Source organism: Gossypium raimondii, chromosome 11, assembly GCF_025698545.1.
Source record: "Gossypium raimondii isolate GPD5lz chromosome 11, ASM2569854v1, whole genome shotgun sequence".
Taxonomy (NCBI): domain Eukaryota; kingdom Viridiplantae; phylum Streptophyta; class Magnoliopsida; order Malvales; family Malvaceae; genus Gossypium; species Gossypium raimondii.
This window is the reverse complement of record NC_068575.1, coordinates 47,538,133-47,554,987: the sequence shown is the minus strand read 5'-3', so window position 1 is coordinate 47,554,987 and position 16,855 is coordinate 47,538,133. Positions and strand designations below refer to the sequence as shown.

General features: G+C 35.2%; 1 protein-coding gene across 2 annotated transcripts; it reads right to left on the bottom strand.

The window, feature by feature from the left end:
- Positions 1–8,898: 8,898 nt before the first annotated feature.
- On the bottom strand, positions 8,899–16,410 carry LOC105803499 (protein PAT1 homolog 1). 2 transcript variants are annotated; one of them, XM_012635719.2, is made up of 5 exons: positions 15,994–16,410; positions 15,528–15,694; positions 14,526–14,582; positions 12,616–12,688; positions 8,899–11,729 (listed from the first exon to the last, which is right to left on the bottom strand). In XM_012635719.2, exons 1-5 carry the CDS (start codon positions 16,046–16,048, stop codon positions 9,673–9,675), a joined length of 2,409 nt encoding a protein of 802 aa, XP_012491173.1. In that variant the 5' UTR covers positions 16,049–16,410; the 3' UTR covers positions 8,899–9,672. The 2 variants fall into 2 exon arrangements, with proteins under 2 accessions (XP_012491173.1, XP_012491174.1); XM_012635720.2 differs by having other exon boundaries at positions 15,528–15,679; positions 15,994–16,409.
- Positions 16,411–16,855: the final 445 nt, after the last annotated feature.

Genomic DNA, 16,855 nt, shown 5'->3' with positions numbered 1-16,855 from the left:
CAAATTCGTGATTCAAGGCATATGAACCTTCGACCCACATGCATAACGTCGACCTATCTACTGAGTGTGATTTAGAGTTCTCGTAGCTCTCACATAGAATTCCTGGCCATGCAAGTTCATCGTCAAATGTTCGAGTATTAAAAGTTGGCATGGTGTATCGCAACAAATATGTTTTTCTTGTTGTATTGAAGCAGTACAGCTTCAAGAATGACATGAACTACCATGTCACAAAATCTCGTTCGAAGAAATTCTAGGGAAAGTGCTCAATGTGCGATGAGAGGTGCCAATAGAAAATCATGACATCTTTTCAAAAGAAGACAGGCTTGTAGATAATAAAAAAGTATATCAGTCCACATACTTGTGTTGCAGTAGGTGCACGATGCGATCACCCAATATTTTTATGTGATTTGATAAGGGTTTTCATTTTTGCCAATAATGTAACTTTGACTCGTACTTTGCAGGTGTAAGTCAAGATCATCCGAGGCTAGACTCCAACATGATATAATTCTACCTATGGTGAAAGAGAGTCTTAAGATTCCTGTACTGGTGATGATTGCTAACATCTGTAGTCAATACAATTATATGCCATCATACTATAATGCATGGGTCGCAAAACAAAAGGCTATGGATAAGTTGCATCATGGGTGGGACAGGTCACATAACGATTTGTGGCAATGGTGTCAGGTACTGGATCGGTACGTACCACGTTCCGTCATTGATCTGGAAACGCACTCAGTGTACTTCTGCGACCGTCTCATCCTTGGGAAAAGAGTTTTCCATCGATTATTTTAGACCTTCGGTTAATGCAAAGAAGCTTTCTGGCACTGCAAGTCTTTGGTACAAATTTACGGCACCTGGCTGTACGAGAGGTATGAGCATCGGTTGTTAATGGTCGTTGTCGAGGATGGTAATCAGAAGATTTAGCCAAAAGCGTTTGCAATAACTCCGGGAGAAAAGGCAAATGATTGGGATTTCTTCCTTAGTCGATTGTGTCGTCATGTTTGCCCCTAGCCTAACATATGTGTCATCTCTGACAAGGGACTCGAAATCTTGGTCGCTATTAAACGACATGGTAGCCTTTGGGATCACACACACCATATGTAATATATATGACATATCGGCTCTAACTACCACTCAAAATGGCCTTCGAAAAGTGAGTGAGAACAAGTCATTGACATGGGTATGCAGTTGCCACTATTTCACAATCATGCTATACCATATTTCGTCCATTATTTGCATTCATAGGTCTACTTTTCTTGACATGGTACGAGCTTGCACAACATTGTTTCCATGAAATGTTGGATAACTTGTGCGCCATTAATAGCTACGGTGTGGCGTACCTCGCTAGCATAACATTCGAACAGTGGACACAATCGTATGACGAGGGTCTACGATACGGGCACATGAAAACAAACCTAGCGGAATGTATCAATTTTGTATTAAAGGGGACGCGTCATTTGCGGATAACCTTGATTGTCAAAGAAACATACAGTCACTTGGCAGCCTTATTTCCAAAGCGGGTTAAGGCATATGCTGGATAAATAGCAGGCAATAACAATTGGTGCGAGGATGTCATGAAAGAAATTAGACGAAATGCAGAGAGAAAAAACACTATGTATCTAGTGTGTCACTCGCGTCCAAACCTGAGATTTTGGGTCATGGAGTACGCTAAACCCGACCAAGACATGTCAGAGGCAGTATACCATGTTAACCTACCAGAAGGGACCTACGATTATCTGAGATTCCAGACACTTCAATTCCTGTGCGCACATACAATTGTTGCATATGTGAATGCACGAATACAATACACGCCTTATATTAACGATGTGTACAAACTGAAATGCATGCATAATGAATGGAGATCAGAATTCCCACCTATCCCAGATGAGAATATGTGGCCGCCAGTGTCCAACGCCCTGTTCAAGTTGGCATCGAATATCAACTTGTGTCACATCCTAAAAGGTCGTTCGAATTATACTCGAATACGCACCAATATGGTTATTTGGGAGAGGGACAATCAACAGAGGTTATGTAGCTATTGTAAGAACCTAGGGTATACGAAGACAACATGTCAACATTTGAGGGATTCTGTAATACCTCTAATTCATCTCTATCGTCGGATTATGGTTACGAAGCATTACCAATCAATTAGAAATCATTTAACATCATATCATTTAATAAATTAATTTCAATCAAAATCATATCAAATAAAGACATTTGGTCCGTAAATCGAGCCTTCTAGGCCCTAAAAATAACTTAGAAGCAATTCAGAACTAATTTGAAATAAAGCAGAAGTTTTAAGAAAAAGATGCAAAAATTGGAAAATAGGAGCCACACGACCGTGTGACATAGCACATGTCTTGTAACATTCGAACAACGGACACACGGTCGTGTCCCAGTCTGTGTCCTCACCTATGTAGCTCACTGAACAGGGTCACACAGCCATGTCGCAGGCCGTGTGCTAGGCCATGTAACTCTCTGAGTTGCCACACACGGTGTGTGCTAGGCAGTGTAACTGATTGACTTAAATCAATGGAATTCTACAAATGACACATGGCTGTGTGATAGCCCGTGTATCAGGCCGTGTGAACCCAAAAATTTATCTAAAATCAAGTCATTTCATGTTCAATTCATACATAATCATTTACACCATTTGGGCACACATGCAAGGGATTTAAACATCATTCAAATACACATAAACATACCATTTTAAACATCCTAATTCATCTAACCAATATGTCATTCAAAGGCACCACAATTGCATCAAAACATTATGAATCAAACCAAACAATTTGACCATATCTCAGGCAAATAACCTAGTCCAAACACCTACCAAGACACATCACAATGACCATTTTCATCACAAACAGACCAAAAGGGTTATATATATACAAACATTTACAAGTGACCAAAGTGACTTAACTTGGTAAAGCATTGAAATTCATCAAACCAAACTTAACTCTAAAAGTTTAAACATACCCACACACTCATTACACATCCATGAAATACCATTACAAAAGACCTATACATGCCATTATTAACCTCGGCCAAAATACTCAAAAACTACAGAAATGGTTGTTGGATAGTGTGATAGGTTTTCAACTAGCTTCTAACCGATTGAGCTTCTGATAATCTATAAAACAAAGGAAAGTAACTACGTAAGCAACGAGTGATTAGTAAGCTCATAAAAACTTAAACATAACTTACTATGTCATTTATACAATTCATAGATTAAGCATAAATCATTAGCAATGCCATAAGCTTAGTAAAAGCCTATACAACATCATCAAACTCACAAGTTAGTACACTTGTCCATGATACAAATGAAATCAACCATAAGATATATAGTTTACCATATATAAACACATCATTTAACTCATCAATGTTATCATAAGATCATGAATCATTATATTTGCATACTTAACATTTCATTTCCTTTTCTTACCCATTGAACCATCTAGAATTACATCGGATACTTGGGAATGCCCACACATAGCGTGTCTGATTAAATGCTAAAGTTACATATTTTATGTAATTAAATTGGTTAATTTATGAGAGTGCACCACTAATTTTTCCATGTTTATATTGAATTTTGTGCAGGGATGCAATTTGGGGCTAAATAGAAGAAAAATGAAACAATTGGGCTAGATTGAAGAAAGAAGCAAAGAATGAGGGCCAAAGCAGAATTTTTCCAAGATTAATTAGCTGAATTTTTTGTTGAATTAGTGGGAGATTATGTTGGGATTTTTTCGTATATCATGGAATATTTTTCCTTAATTTTCTATGACTAGTTGGCTCCTAATTTAGTAAAGCCACTAGTATAAATAGAGGCTACATTGTTCATTTATTCAGCAAGCAAGAAATCAAGCTTTCATCCTTGAATACATTCTCTCCTCTCTACCAACGAATTTATTTGTAGTATTTAGTTTCCTTTACTTTCAATTCCTTTCCAGCTTGTTACCTCTTAGACCATTTACAATTCCTTTTTCAAACTTTCTTTTCACTCCCAGTAGCTAACCCACTTTAATACATCACCAAAATTCCAGCCCCTCATACTCAATCACGCCACCTATCTTTCTCACCCATTTTTACCTTATTTAATTTATCCAATACCAACATGTCCCAAACCTTAGCCAACTAAATCTATTTTCAACTTTAGGTCGGAATTAGCCTCGTCAAGACCCGTGAGTTACGAACCCGAGCAAATTAACTCCTAAATTCCAATACTTATTATTTCTTCGGATTTAAAGTATGATTTTGTCAACTTACAAATTCAGATCAACATTAAGTCAAAAAAGACTTGATTTAGTATGGTTAGACGTACAGTTGGAATTCCGAAAGGATCGATTCTAATCGGTTTTCTGTGAACATATTGGCGTGCTAAGTGGAGATTGCTATTTGGTTCCGTCAGGGGAAGTAGTAACCAGATTTAAATGTCCCATGCAATTGAGGGCATTGGTTCGAGCTAGGCTCTTCTAGAACGCAAAGTTGTCGGAGTTCTAAATCATGAACGTTTCGTGGTTGTTCGATCGGTAAGTATTAGTTAGTGTCTTTCCATATAATCCTAATTTTTCCTTTACATCAATGCTCACACTAGCTATGAAATGAGCCTGCTCACATGAGCCGTGGGTCGAAATGTAAGCTACACGATGTTGCTCACACGAGCTGTAGAGAATCTGCAACAAATGCAAGACCTCAGCCATCAGTAGGACATTCAAGACCAGCACCCGAAACATAAAATCCCTAATGGCATGTCATTTGTATCTTAAAAATTCTTAAGGTTCAACCGGGACTCGTTATCAATTTATTATAGCATGGATACATTTATATATAGATTCATTTATATTAAAACAAGATAGAAAATAGTCAATTTAACTAACATTAAAAAACGGTCATAGTTTATACAAACTTACCTCGATAACTGGGGGCATAGTAGTAGAGTCGAACTAATTCGAAGTTTTAGTTTTTCCTCGATTTAAGTCCGATTGTGGTTTATCTTGATCTAAATAAATAATTTCATTCAATTAAGTTCTTCTAGTATTCAATTTATTCCACTGTTCATATTTATGGAAAATTACAAAATTACCCCTAATACTTTAATTTTTCACAATTTAGTCCTTAAACACATAACTTATATATAACTCATTTTAGCCTGAATCCAACTTAACCAATGTTACAAGGGACCTTGAAACAATCCATTATTACCAACATTTCACAATAAAACCCATAAATTTACACTTTTAACAATTTAATCCCTAATTAAAATTTCACCAAAAATCACTTAACAAAACATGTTTATTTTACAAAATAATATTAATAATCTATCAAATAAAATCAAAACACATTCAAGAACATCCATGGCAAGTCCCTCAGCCCTTAACAATTTTGCAAATTAACCCTCAGGCTAGCTAGATTAAGCTAAAACGGATTTAAAAACATAAAAATCACTAAAAACGGGGCTTGAATTCACTTACATGCATCAAACTAAGCTTAACCGACTTCTTGTCCAATGGTCATTTTAGGGTTTGAAATAAAAATGAAGAAGATGCCATCTTTATTTTGTGTTCTATTACTTAGTTTTTCTTTTATTTACCAATTTACTACTTTAACCTTACCATTAACCAAAAACTTCAATAAAACCTATCCATAAACATCCACTAACTGTTTAATTGGTATATTTACCATTCAAGTTCATTAACTTTCATTTTCATAGCCATTTGACCCCCTTTAACTAATAGAACTCAACATTTTCACCTTTTATAATTTAGTCCTTTTCACCTAATTAAACATTTAAACATCAAAATTTCTTAACAAAATTTTAATACGACCTTAATATAATCTCGTAGACATTAAATAAATATTAAAATAATAATTCACTCGTCAGAATTGTGGTCCCGAAACCACTGAAAACGGGTTGTTACAGATTCATTAAGGACTCAACGTCGCTAACATATTTTTTTTGTAAAGAAATTGATTACAATGCTTTTTTGTCAACATTCGAGTTGCCTAGCTGGACGCGCTTTTACACACTCTCTCCAAAATCGGCCTATTTTTTTAAATCTTTAAAAAAAGTCCTATTTGGCCAATTAAATAAAAATATTGGCACATTTATCATATTTAGCTTGATATTTATTTATCTTGTGGGCTTGTGTATTTTGGGAAGGCGAAAAAATTATTAATGCATCACAATATACAGTTGTTATATGTGGGCAAGGGCATAGCTAGGGGGCTAGCAAGGGCCAAGGCTCCTTCTAAAATGGAAAATTTTCCATTTAGGCCTTTTAAAATTTTTAAAATTCTAAATTAGTAAAGGTAAAATTGTACTTTGTCCACCCCTAAAAATGGTAATTTTTTTAATTTAATCTTTTAAAAATTATAAAGATATAGGCTATTAAAATGGTGAAATTACATTTTTACTATAGTAAAAATTACAATTTAATTCCCCCCCCAAAAAAAATTTATGGCTTCGCCTCTGTATGTGGGTTTTCAATTTAATCATGTGCTGTCATCACATGTGAGTTTTCATCTGGTAGGTTGGTTTTAGTCTTGATTATTCTATTTTTTAATCTATTTATTTTTATATTGATTTTATTTTATTTTGTAGCTGCTTGAATTGCATATATATCTTGGATCTTTGTAAACAATATGTTGTGACAGTAAATCGATATGTAAGTGTTGGACCAAGTCGTTATCTGCAATACAACTAGCCAAGGGTATTTCTAGTGGTGAAAACATCAAGTTGGCAATTCATAACGATGATGAGACTCCCTTGCAATTGTTAGAAGTGCAATAATCCTTTACTAATATGAAGTCTATTGAGTTACTAGTGAGGCTACCACCTATGAGAGAGGTGGATTATGCATCAAACTTTAAGCAAAAAAAAAGTGTTGATGCAACATGAATAATCAAACAAAGTAAAGCCATTAAGGAAGGTACATCTCAAACGATATTCTAGTGCTACACAATGTGATTTGCCTAAACCATTGAATGTAGTTTATACACAAACAAGCCTTGTAGCTTGTGGGCTTACTAAGGCTTGGTAGAGACACAAGGGTCCTTTCGAAATTTTAAGACTAGTAGGCAAAGTGAGTTACAAATTAGATATGTCTTTGATACTTAAGGTTCACTTAGTGTTCCATGTCAATAAACTTAAGCCTTTTCATGAAGATAAAGGGCATCTCGATTGAGACAAGTCACAACGAGCACCAATAGAAGTGAAGGTCTCTTATGGTCGAGATTTTAAGTGTATGTTGAAAAATCAAATTGTTCGACAACACAATTATAGGTCGAGGCATGAGTACTCCATCCAATGGAAAGGGTTTCTTAATAATGAGGTTAGTTGGAAACTGACTTAGGCTTTGTGACAGTATCACTATTCCATACCAAGATACAACGAAAGTGTTACTAGAACAAGTGGGGGAAAGTGTCATAACCCACGCACAAAAGCCCATGACAAAGAAGCACACTCTAAACTCAAGTTGTTCTTATGGATGATTTGAGCTTACTTTGGCTTACTAAGATTGGCTTAATACTTAAAAGATTTTAAAAATCTTCTTAAAGCTTAGTGAAACTGTAAATATTCTCGTATTTTATATTTTATCGGGGTAAATTTATATCTTAAAGATAAGATAATAAAAAGTTTAAATCCTATAGGATTAATGTAAGCTAGAGAATTCAACAATAAATAAAAGTCTTTTACACTTCATTTATGTCATTGAGCACTAAACTATTAATACAATTGACAACATTTATTAAATTTAAGATTTTAAATGGCTATACCTAAAGTTACGTACTATTCCATTTGCCAAATTTATCGATAATTATCAACCAAATTATATATAATGCTTCATTATCGAACACATTACCTTATTTACTAAATGAAGCCACACCCATTAAATCTTTCTTTTAAGTTTTCCTAATGCAATAATACAAATATAAATACATATTCAAACAATTACAATTTAGAATTAAATCTATAAAAAACATAACTAATGAAAAGCCCTAAGAAAATCACACCCTCTACTTGAGTGGTAAAGAACCTTCATATATATATATATATATATATATATATAAAATAAAATAAAACTAGTACAGCTCTTATCACGTTTGCACTAGTTAATTCTATTTTGGGCGTAAATATTATAATATTATAATATATTTCAAGTCTCTATACTTTTATGTTTCAAATTTAATTTCTTACTTTTATTGGTATGTCTATTTTCAATTTTAAAATTTTAGACTCAACTTTGTTAAATTCGTTGATATAATATTTTGAAATTAAAAAATACTCACTTAGTAACCATGTACAAAATGACATTGCAATAAACTTGAATTTAACAAATAATTTTAACAATGTTTTACAACTCTTAAAGTTACATAAGCATTTTAATCAAAACAAAATAGTTGAACTAATAAATGACATTATAAAGTTCGAGGTACTAAATTTTGTCAAAAATTTGAGTATAATGATTAAATCTTAAATATGGATGTTCCACTAAGACAAAAATGAAATTTAACTGTTGTTATACAACCTTAATTTTGAGAATAAAGACCAAAATTAAAATTTTACCAATTTAATGCAAAAGGAAAAGGAGAAAGAAAAGGTTACCCACAATCCACATGTTTATATAAGCATATTAAGACAGGGACCAAAACTGAATATTACCATTTTCATATATAATGCAAAAGAAAAATCATGACCCATGCGTAAACAGAGGTCCTTTGGATCTTCCTTATATAGAAAGTAACTTCCATTTTCACTAAGAAAATGGCAAAAATTGTAAGGATAAGTTCTTAAAATTTTTGTTATATAAAAGATTAAAAGTTGTAACAACTATAACATAAAATTTCTAGTTTTTCAACCAATTTATTTATTAAGATCATCGACTCAATTAGACATTTAGAAATCACAAATTTAAAAATATATCAAAAGAAGGTAACAATATAAGCAATAGAGTAGATTCTAGTTAAACATGGGAAGGACCTTTTTAGATTATTACAGGATGGATTGTGATGGCTCAGAGATGAAGGCCCTTTGAATAACTAGTCAGTTTTCAACAAATAGACCCCCCCAAACAAAAGAAGTACAGCAACAGTGGGACATCATCGATTGTGAGACTACCTCAGAACTAATGTAACCAAACAGCACATAAAAAGAAAAAGAGGAGTTTCCAAAGGTTCTGTAAGAAGACCAGCAAGCTGTACATTGTTTCTAAGTTCTAAACTACTACGCTTCCACTTGTACTGGAGTCTCGCAACAGAGCACCAAAATAAAGCTCCCCACAACTCCCATCATTAATACACACCCATCCGCTACTTCTACAACTGCTACTACTGTAAGTTCCATCAACTTCCCAATCTTCGATTCCTTCGCTCCCAAGGCTTTCTTTTTTAAACACAGAAAAATAATAATAACACCATAAAATATATATAAAAAAAAAGAAAAAGTGAAGAGAGGGGAAAGGGAGGGGAGAGCTGTGAGGGGCAAGCTACACAATCACAATTGGAAGTTGACAATGGACAAGAAACAGTGTCCAATGCAATGAACTGCAGATAAGATAATGGTGGCCCCTTTAAACCAGACTCCTCAAGTAAAACACACAGCCCTAGTTTCTGCTCTCCCATTCCACACTCCATTGAGTGCACATTTTTCACACTGACCTGCTCCCTTTCTTAACCCCTCACTGATTCAGAGTTTATTTGGCTGGTACTCCCAGCATGGGAATTGGCTCCATTCATGGGTACAGAACGCTGGGAAAAGTCCATTAAAAGCTTCCTCTGAGCTTCATTTGTGTGAGGAAGACTAGAACGAAGAAGCTCACAAGGCATTTCTTGCCTCATAGCCTCTGAACCAATCACTTCCATTGTTGGAGACTGGTTCTGTATTGATTGCTTGATCGTCTCATATTTATTCACGCAATACTTGGTAAGAAGAGTGAAAAATTCATCAAATGACGCCCTCCAGAAAGCATAATTTGGCATGCTGCAATTTCCAGAAGGATGACTTAAAAGTTGAGTGGCCCTTTCAAGAACTGATTTTAGAATAACAGAAGCACCATCCCCAGCAGGGCTTCCCAGGGGCCTAAGTGGTGGCTGCTCTGAAGAACAAACAATTGCTACAAGGCAAGCGCTGAGAGCACGAAGATCCATACCATTAACACATGTAGAAACAGTCTTTGCAAGATTAGTAGTTGTCTCAGCTGCTTCCAGATCAGAGGAAAGACCACCAAACAAGAATCTCAAGTGACGGAAAATTGCCATGCACACTACTCGAACAAGCTCACTTCCAGGGATAAGAAGCTGAAGGAACCTGGTGACCAGCTTACGGCCCTTTGCAAGAGAGACTAATCTTAGGAACACAATGTCATCTTTCGCAACACATTTAACTGCATGCGCACCTTTGCTAAGTGGATCAACAAGCTGCAGTGATGCTGCCATGCCTTCAAGCAGGATCTGCCGCCTCCGTCTAAGCTGGATCCCACCATCTTGGGGTTGGCTAAATTGTATGAGCCGGTCAATGTCATCTACATCAAGAAGAAGAGACAGACCATCTTCAATGGTGATTCTAGCTGCAAGCATAGGTTCCTCCTCTAAAGGCCTCTCAGTTTTCTGTTCAGAACCTCCATCACCTGAACCTAAGGGAGGATCGACTTCAAGCAGGGGACGAGGTCTTCGAATGGAAGAGAGGGGAGCCTTCCCAAGTGCATCAGCATGTAGATGCAAATGCTGCTCTCCGCTGTTACGGGATCGAGAATGTAAATCCTTCAGGTGAGATGGACAAAAATTATGTTTACCCCTGGATCCAAAAGATCTTTTGACAAGACAAGCTTGGTGGTAATAATCATCTACATAAGGATCATTACTATGTGTGGCAGCATGCTGCATCTTAAGAATGCTCTCTATCTCTTCAGCAGACATATACTTGGATCTGAATTGCACCAACCCACTCTCACTTTTCTGGCTACCAGTATCAGAGTTTTGCTGGGAAATACGTGAGCTCTGTCTCTTTCTTTGTGATGATTTAGTTCGTTGATCCCTAAGATCGGCTAGTCCAAGCATCAATTTATGTGATGGAGGGTGAGCATTATACAGCTGAGATTGCAAAGCTGCAAAATGAGCCAAAGATGGTTGAACCGAATGGTGCAGTCTCTGCTGTTGTGGTGACATTAACTGTGGGGAAATTAGACCATTTTGATGAGGTATTTGCTGTTGCAACATATTATGCAAAAGACCAGCATGATCTCCATGTAATAGACCGGAGTGGTTAACCCAGTGATTATGTGACCTGCTACTAAAAGATAGTCCAGGAGATGTTAACTGGGGCACATTACCACCACAATGCAATCCATGGGATAAACCAGCCAGATGAAGACTGGGGTTGGACAATGGAGAGAGGCTTGCTGCAGAGAAGGGTGGCTGAGATCCACTGGAAAGAGCAGAAATATTGAGGTGGGCAGGTGAAGACTGCTGGCATTTGCTACCAGGAGGAGGGAAAGATATGAAGTTCGATTTTGGCCCAAAAATTGGTTCACTTGAGAAACGATGCAGCTGGGGTTGCTGCTCGGGATATGAAGAAGTTCTATACAAAGGCTTTGAGTCAGAAACACGAGCATATGGTTGTGGCTGCGAAGACCATCTCTTGCCGTCTTGAGCATCATCTGCATCAAAAAGATGCTGATCCATCCAGTTTACGTATTCTCCATCTTGGGCCCAGTCAGCAGCAGAGGAACCTGAAAAGATTTGTTCACAGCATGAAACATAAGCAATCTCAAACAGAAAAGTTTATCAACCACTTACCACCATTGAAATAAATAAAATTCAACAAATTCATTACTCAAAAATGGGCACAGCTCTGAACCAATTAGGAATTTCTAATTAACAACTCATGCATCTTACATAAATAAGAAAGTCTATCCTGTTATCTTAAATGACAAGAAGTTTGGGTAAAGAAAGGAGGTTGAGTAGAGTAACTGCAATTATCATATTCAGCTTATCTTTCAGTTAGCCACCTTCATAGAAATAATAAAGATTTGTTTAAGAGAAAGACATGATTCACCCTGAAATCATGTTAGGACTTAGGACAAGAACAAACATATTCAAGCTTGCATACATATTGGAAAAATATAAAAGCAAAAAGCTTGAATGGCCCTGAAAAAGAAAATGCAGAAGGAAGTCAGATCAGCAATATATCAAGCATGTACATGTAAAAGAAACTGAGATCATGTTATCTGAACAGAGGGCATCATTAAAGCATATCATCAATAGTATCAGAACTGCAGCAAGAGACCAAACTACAGTGTCCAAGAAACAACAAAAAACTTATAGAAAAATATTAAAACAATATACAGAAAAGGAAAAGAGGCAAATATAAGAGACACTAACCAGAAGTATTTAAAGAGAACATCAGGAAAAACAAAATAAGCGTTTCTAAATACTAAGATCAACCAATCTAGAACCTAGCTCTACAGGAAACTATTTAAGAAGGTGAGAGTCTTGCTCTGGAGATTTTCAAGCAGAGAAGTGAGATAAAAGATTTTATTGCTTTCAAGTATCATTCATTAGTACAGATCATAACTACAATAACGATAGCATAAAATATGGCATAATTGTACTCACTTTCCCTTGAAAAAGATCCAGATCTATCACCAATAACTCCTGGATTTCTCGGCCCAGTAACAACTCTATTCAACTGTGGGAAAAAAGAGAAATATATTAAAATCCAACCAACAAGAAAGGAAAAAAATCAGAACAATAACAAGAGGGTAAATTAAGCAAGTGCACTTTAGGACAACATAACTTCATGCAGCTTTTCTTTCTTTCTTTTCTTTTCTCTCCTCAACCCCTCCCCCTTCCTTTAACATTTCTTACTCTTTCTTTCCTTTCCCTCTCTTTCCCTTCTCTCCACCCACTATTTAACTGCCTTTCATCAATCTCAATACGTATAAATGTCTTGCTGTGATATTTTATTTATTGTCTTGCTCTACTTTGCTCAAATTCTAGGTTCTTCAACTCTTAATTTACCTAAACAACTTCTAGTCTTTGGAACTATATCTTCATGAATCTCTCCCTCGCTATCTCTTTTTCTTTTATATTCCAGGTTGCTAGTGCTTGAACTCTAAACGTCTAATCACTGGAACTAAAAGTCAAGCAATCTATCGCAGTCCACATTGTTGTTGGCAATTATCTCATATAACAAGCAACAGCAGGATATTTTTTCAATCAGTTTCACTTTCTTCTTTATTGCTAATGCAAGTTGTGCTCTCCTTGTTTTCCATCACATGGTCAAAAGAGAAAGAAAAGCTGTAGTCGATGAACTAGGGCATGATGCAAGATCCATGCTTTTCAAAACAAATTTACCAAAATAGAAAATGCAATCACATTTTTCAGTCAATTTTGCTTTTAATTGAAAAAATTGCAAACTTAGTCCAAGAGCAACACCTAAGTTAGGTTGGACTGAGGCTCAAAGTAAGAACATAATATATCCAAGAAGCCAATCTTACTCCATTTCTAAATTTTAATGTTTTATCCAACAAGTTAGACGAACTGTGCAGTAAACCGCAAAATCTCCCATAGCTCGAATGTTTCTCTACAACAATTCCAATAAGTGTAATTTAGGTCCAACTCTCTCTTTCCCAATATTGAGGTCATATAGCATTACCAGCACATGCTGGAATACAGGGACAAGAAAATACGAAACCCCTTCTCAACATTGAGAACAACATGAGGATAAGGAAATAGCTTTGCAAGGCAAGCTTGATACCATACAGCCCAACTATGAGTGCCAATTGTGAAGTGATAAAAAAATCCGGTTCATCTTCTTTCCACATTTTTCTAACAGAAGTCATTACTATCTAAAAAGTATTTTTGTGACGTGAAACATTTGTAGACAGAAATAACAGAAGCTTATTAAATAATTTCTTTCAAATACAATGAATATATCAGAAACAGTCCATTGATTATGAGATCATCCCAACCAAACCACATCAAAGAATATTCTTTTACATTTTTTAATGCCTAAAACTTTGGATTATCATTAGTTTTGAATTATTAACATGTCAAAATCATTCCCGTTAAAAGAAAACTACACATAAAATAATCTTCTTTTAGTTTTTTCCATGTCTAAATCTTTGTGCCATGACTGGTAACAGTCCAGATCACAAGCTATATTTGATAAGATCTTAATTTATCTAGAGTTAGCTATTGGTCATTTCATAATGCAAAAAAATCAAGACATGGATCCAAAATTAGCCGTAATTGACATTGTCAACCAAAAGGTAAACCGTAACCTATAAGACAAACTTCAGTATAGAATACAAAATTTATAATAATTAATTCAAATATAACAAACATCAATGGAACATAAAAAACAAAAATCCCAGTTTTTCAGCACAAAGATCAATATAAAATAAAGATAACCAGAAATTCAAGAAACATGTATACCAAATCTTATAAACAAGAGTTAGTGAGAAACATCAACTACAGAAATCATCCCACCACAAACATTTATAAATACATAAATAACCAACCTTTGCAAAAGTAGTAGCTAGATCATCCACATCAGATAAAGAGCCTAAACCTACTACCTGCAAACGAATAACACAGAAATCAGAACAGAAATAGTCATGTTTCAAAATCCAAAGTAGAGAAAGTTGAAACCAAGGTTTTGAGTTTAGCTAGTTATCGTTTACTGAATATAGGTGAAGGGATGAACAGCAATACCAACAACTAAAAATTAGAAATAAGGCAAAAATAAGATCAATGTACAAGAGTGTGGATAACAATGACATAAAATCCTTACAAGATGAATGAAATGCAACCAAAAACTAATATAATAGCTGTTGCACTTGATGCATGACAATACAAATATAGGAATCACATGTTCTGTTAAAGCTTTTTTTTCTGAGTACATCTGTCTGCTTTCACATATCCGTTGTCAACAATTAAGCAACTATTTTTTTATCCAATTCATAATTTAAAAATTCAACAAAACCATAGTGCGTTTACAAGCATGTATTTGTAGTAATATGTTCCATGCATGTTAACGCCATTAAATGATCACATATCAGGAAGAGAGAGTTCAATTAGATAGATAAAGTAACTAGTTTACAAATGAAAAACTCCTTTCACCTGGGCAACAAAATTTAAAATACATGCCAATGGGAAGACCTTGAAACGCAATTATTGTCTGGCTACCTTAAATAAGTAGCAATTTCAAATTTTGAACCTGACAGATATAATCTGCTTATTAAAAATCTAATTCCCAAAATGACCACAGAATATAACTTTTTATTGCTAACTGGTGGAGTGTGTAAAACTGAGATTACAAGGTACAGAGCAAAATGTAAGCTCGAAACATATTAAGTTATGAAACAACTTTGGCTCAAATAAAGAACTCTAATGCAAATTATTGTTTAGGGTCATAATAAAGTAATATGATATCATGGGAATGAAAGTAGCAGGAGCTGAAAAGCAATACAAATGAAACCAGAGTTGGCCGCTCAATGATAACCGAATGAACGAAATCTCACCTCTCCCTTATCAAACAAATGGTACTCATCATCTTCAGGGGAAGCAAACACAGGAGCATCCTGTTCATCGTCTTCTAGACCCCCCAACTCCACTTCTTCCATAGCATTTTGACCAAAAAATTCATACTGGGATGCATCAAAAAGCGCATTATCTGCAAAACCACTAACTAATTCAGCAATTAAACAGTAGCATAGACGCGATCAACCAGCATAATATAGCTTAATAACCATCAAATGCAAGAAACATTAAAAAAAAAAAAGAACCTTCGTTTTGTTTAAGATAAACACGTAATCAAGCAAATACAATAAAGTTAGTGGGGGTTAACAGTAAAGACCCGTTTGGTACCCAAGAAGGAAAAAAATAAAGATCCGAGCTTTCAAAGCAAAATTCATCATCTTTTCGCATCATAGAATCAAGCTAACGGGGGAAAATCGAAAAAGAAAAGAAGGAATTGAGGAAAGAAACCTGAGGAAGATAAGGAGGAGAAGTTGTTGTGAAGTTTGCCATCGGATCGATCCATATTTACAAAAACCGACGTAACAAAAAGAAAAAAAGAAAAAAAAACCCTAGCTAGATATAGCAGATAAAAAGAACGATAAGATGAAGAAGAAATTAAAACCCTAGAGATACAGAAGGAAACGAAGAAAAATCTCTCAGAGTGAGAGAGGGGAGGGGGGGTGAGAGATTAGGGGAAGGGAGGAGAAAGGGGGGGTTTTGATTTCGGGACTGGGGTTTCGATTTAAACCAAAAAGAGGGAGGAGAAAAGGAAAAATGGAGGATTTGATTGATATAATTTGTGTGTATGTTTTTGAGTGCACGCCGAGATTGAAGAAAGACACATGTGCAGGGTGAGAAAATGACGCTCATTCATCACAATTCACAAGCTTAGATCCATTTCCATTCACTAATATTTATTTATTAATATATTTAAAACTAAAGCATATTTCATATGTAAAGATTCTTCCCCACCCATATATTCTCTAGCCCTTCTCCACCCATATATTTTCAAAAATTATTACTTTTATAAAGTAGCACTAGTTATTACATTGATAAAGTAGCACTAGTTTATTTTTATAAACAAAAATCTTACTAAAAAATAAAAAAATTAAATTAAAAATTTTAATTAAATCCCTCGTCAATCATTATTATCGACTATTTTAACCATTCAATTATGTTGGTGTACCTTTAAAAAGACAACACATGGCATCTGAACATAAACTATCACTCAAAAATTTCATCATTTTCATTGACTTTCTTAAACCTTGAATCCCTCCAAAATAACCCATTTCTTCTGCCAACCCACTACCAATGCCAGCCACAAAATGAG

Coding starts and splice junctions, on each gene's coding strand:
- LOC105803499 (XM_012635719.2), bottom strand. CDS start 16,048: ATGGATCGATCCGATGGCAAACTTCACAACAACTTCTCCTCCTTATCT. Junction 15,695..15,993: donor CTCCTCCTTATCTTCCTCAG/GTTTCTTTCCTC, acceptor TTGCTGAATTAG/TTAGTGGTTTTGCAGATAAT. Junction 12,689..14,525: donor TAGCTACTACTTTTGCAAAG/GTTGGTTATTTA, acceptor TTTTTCCCACAG/TTGAATAGAGTTGTTACTGG.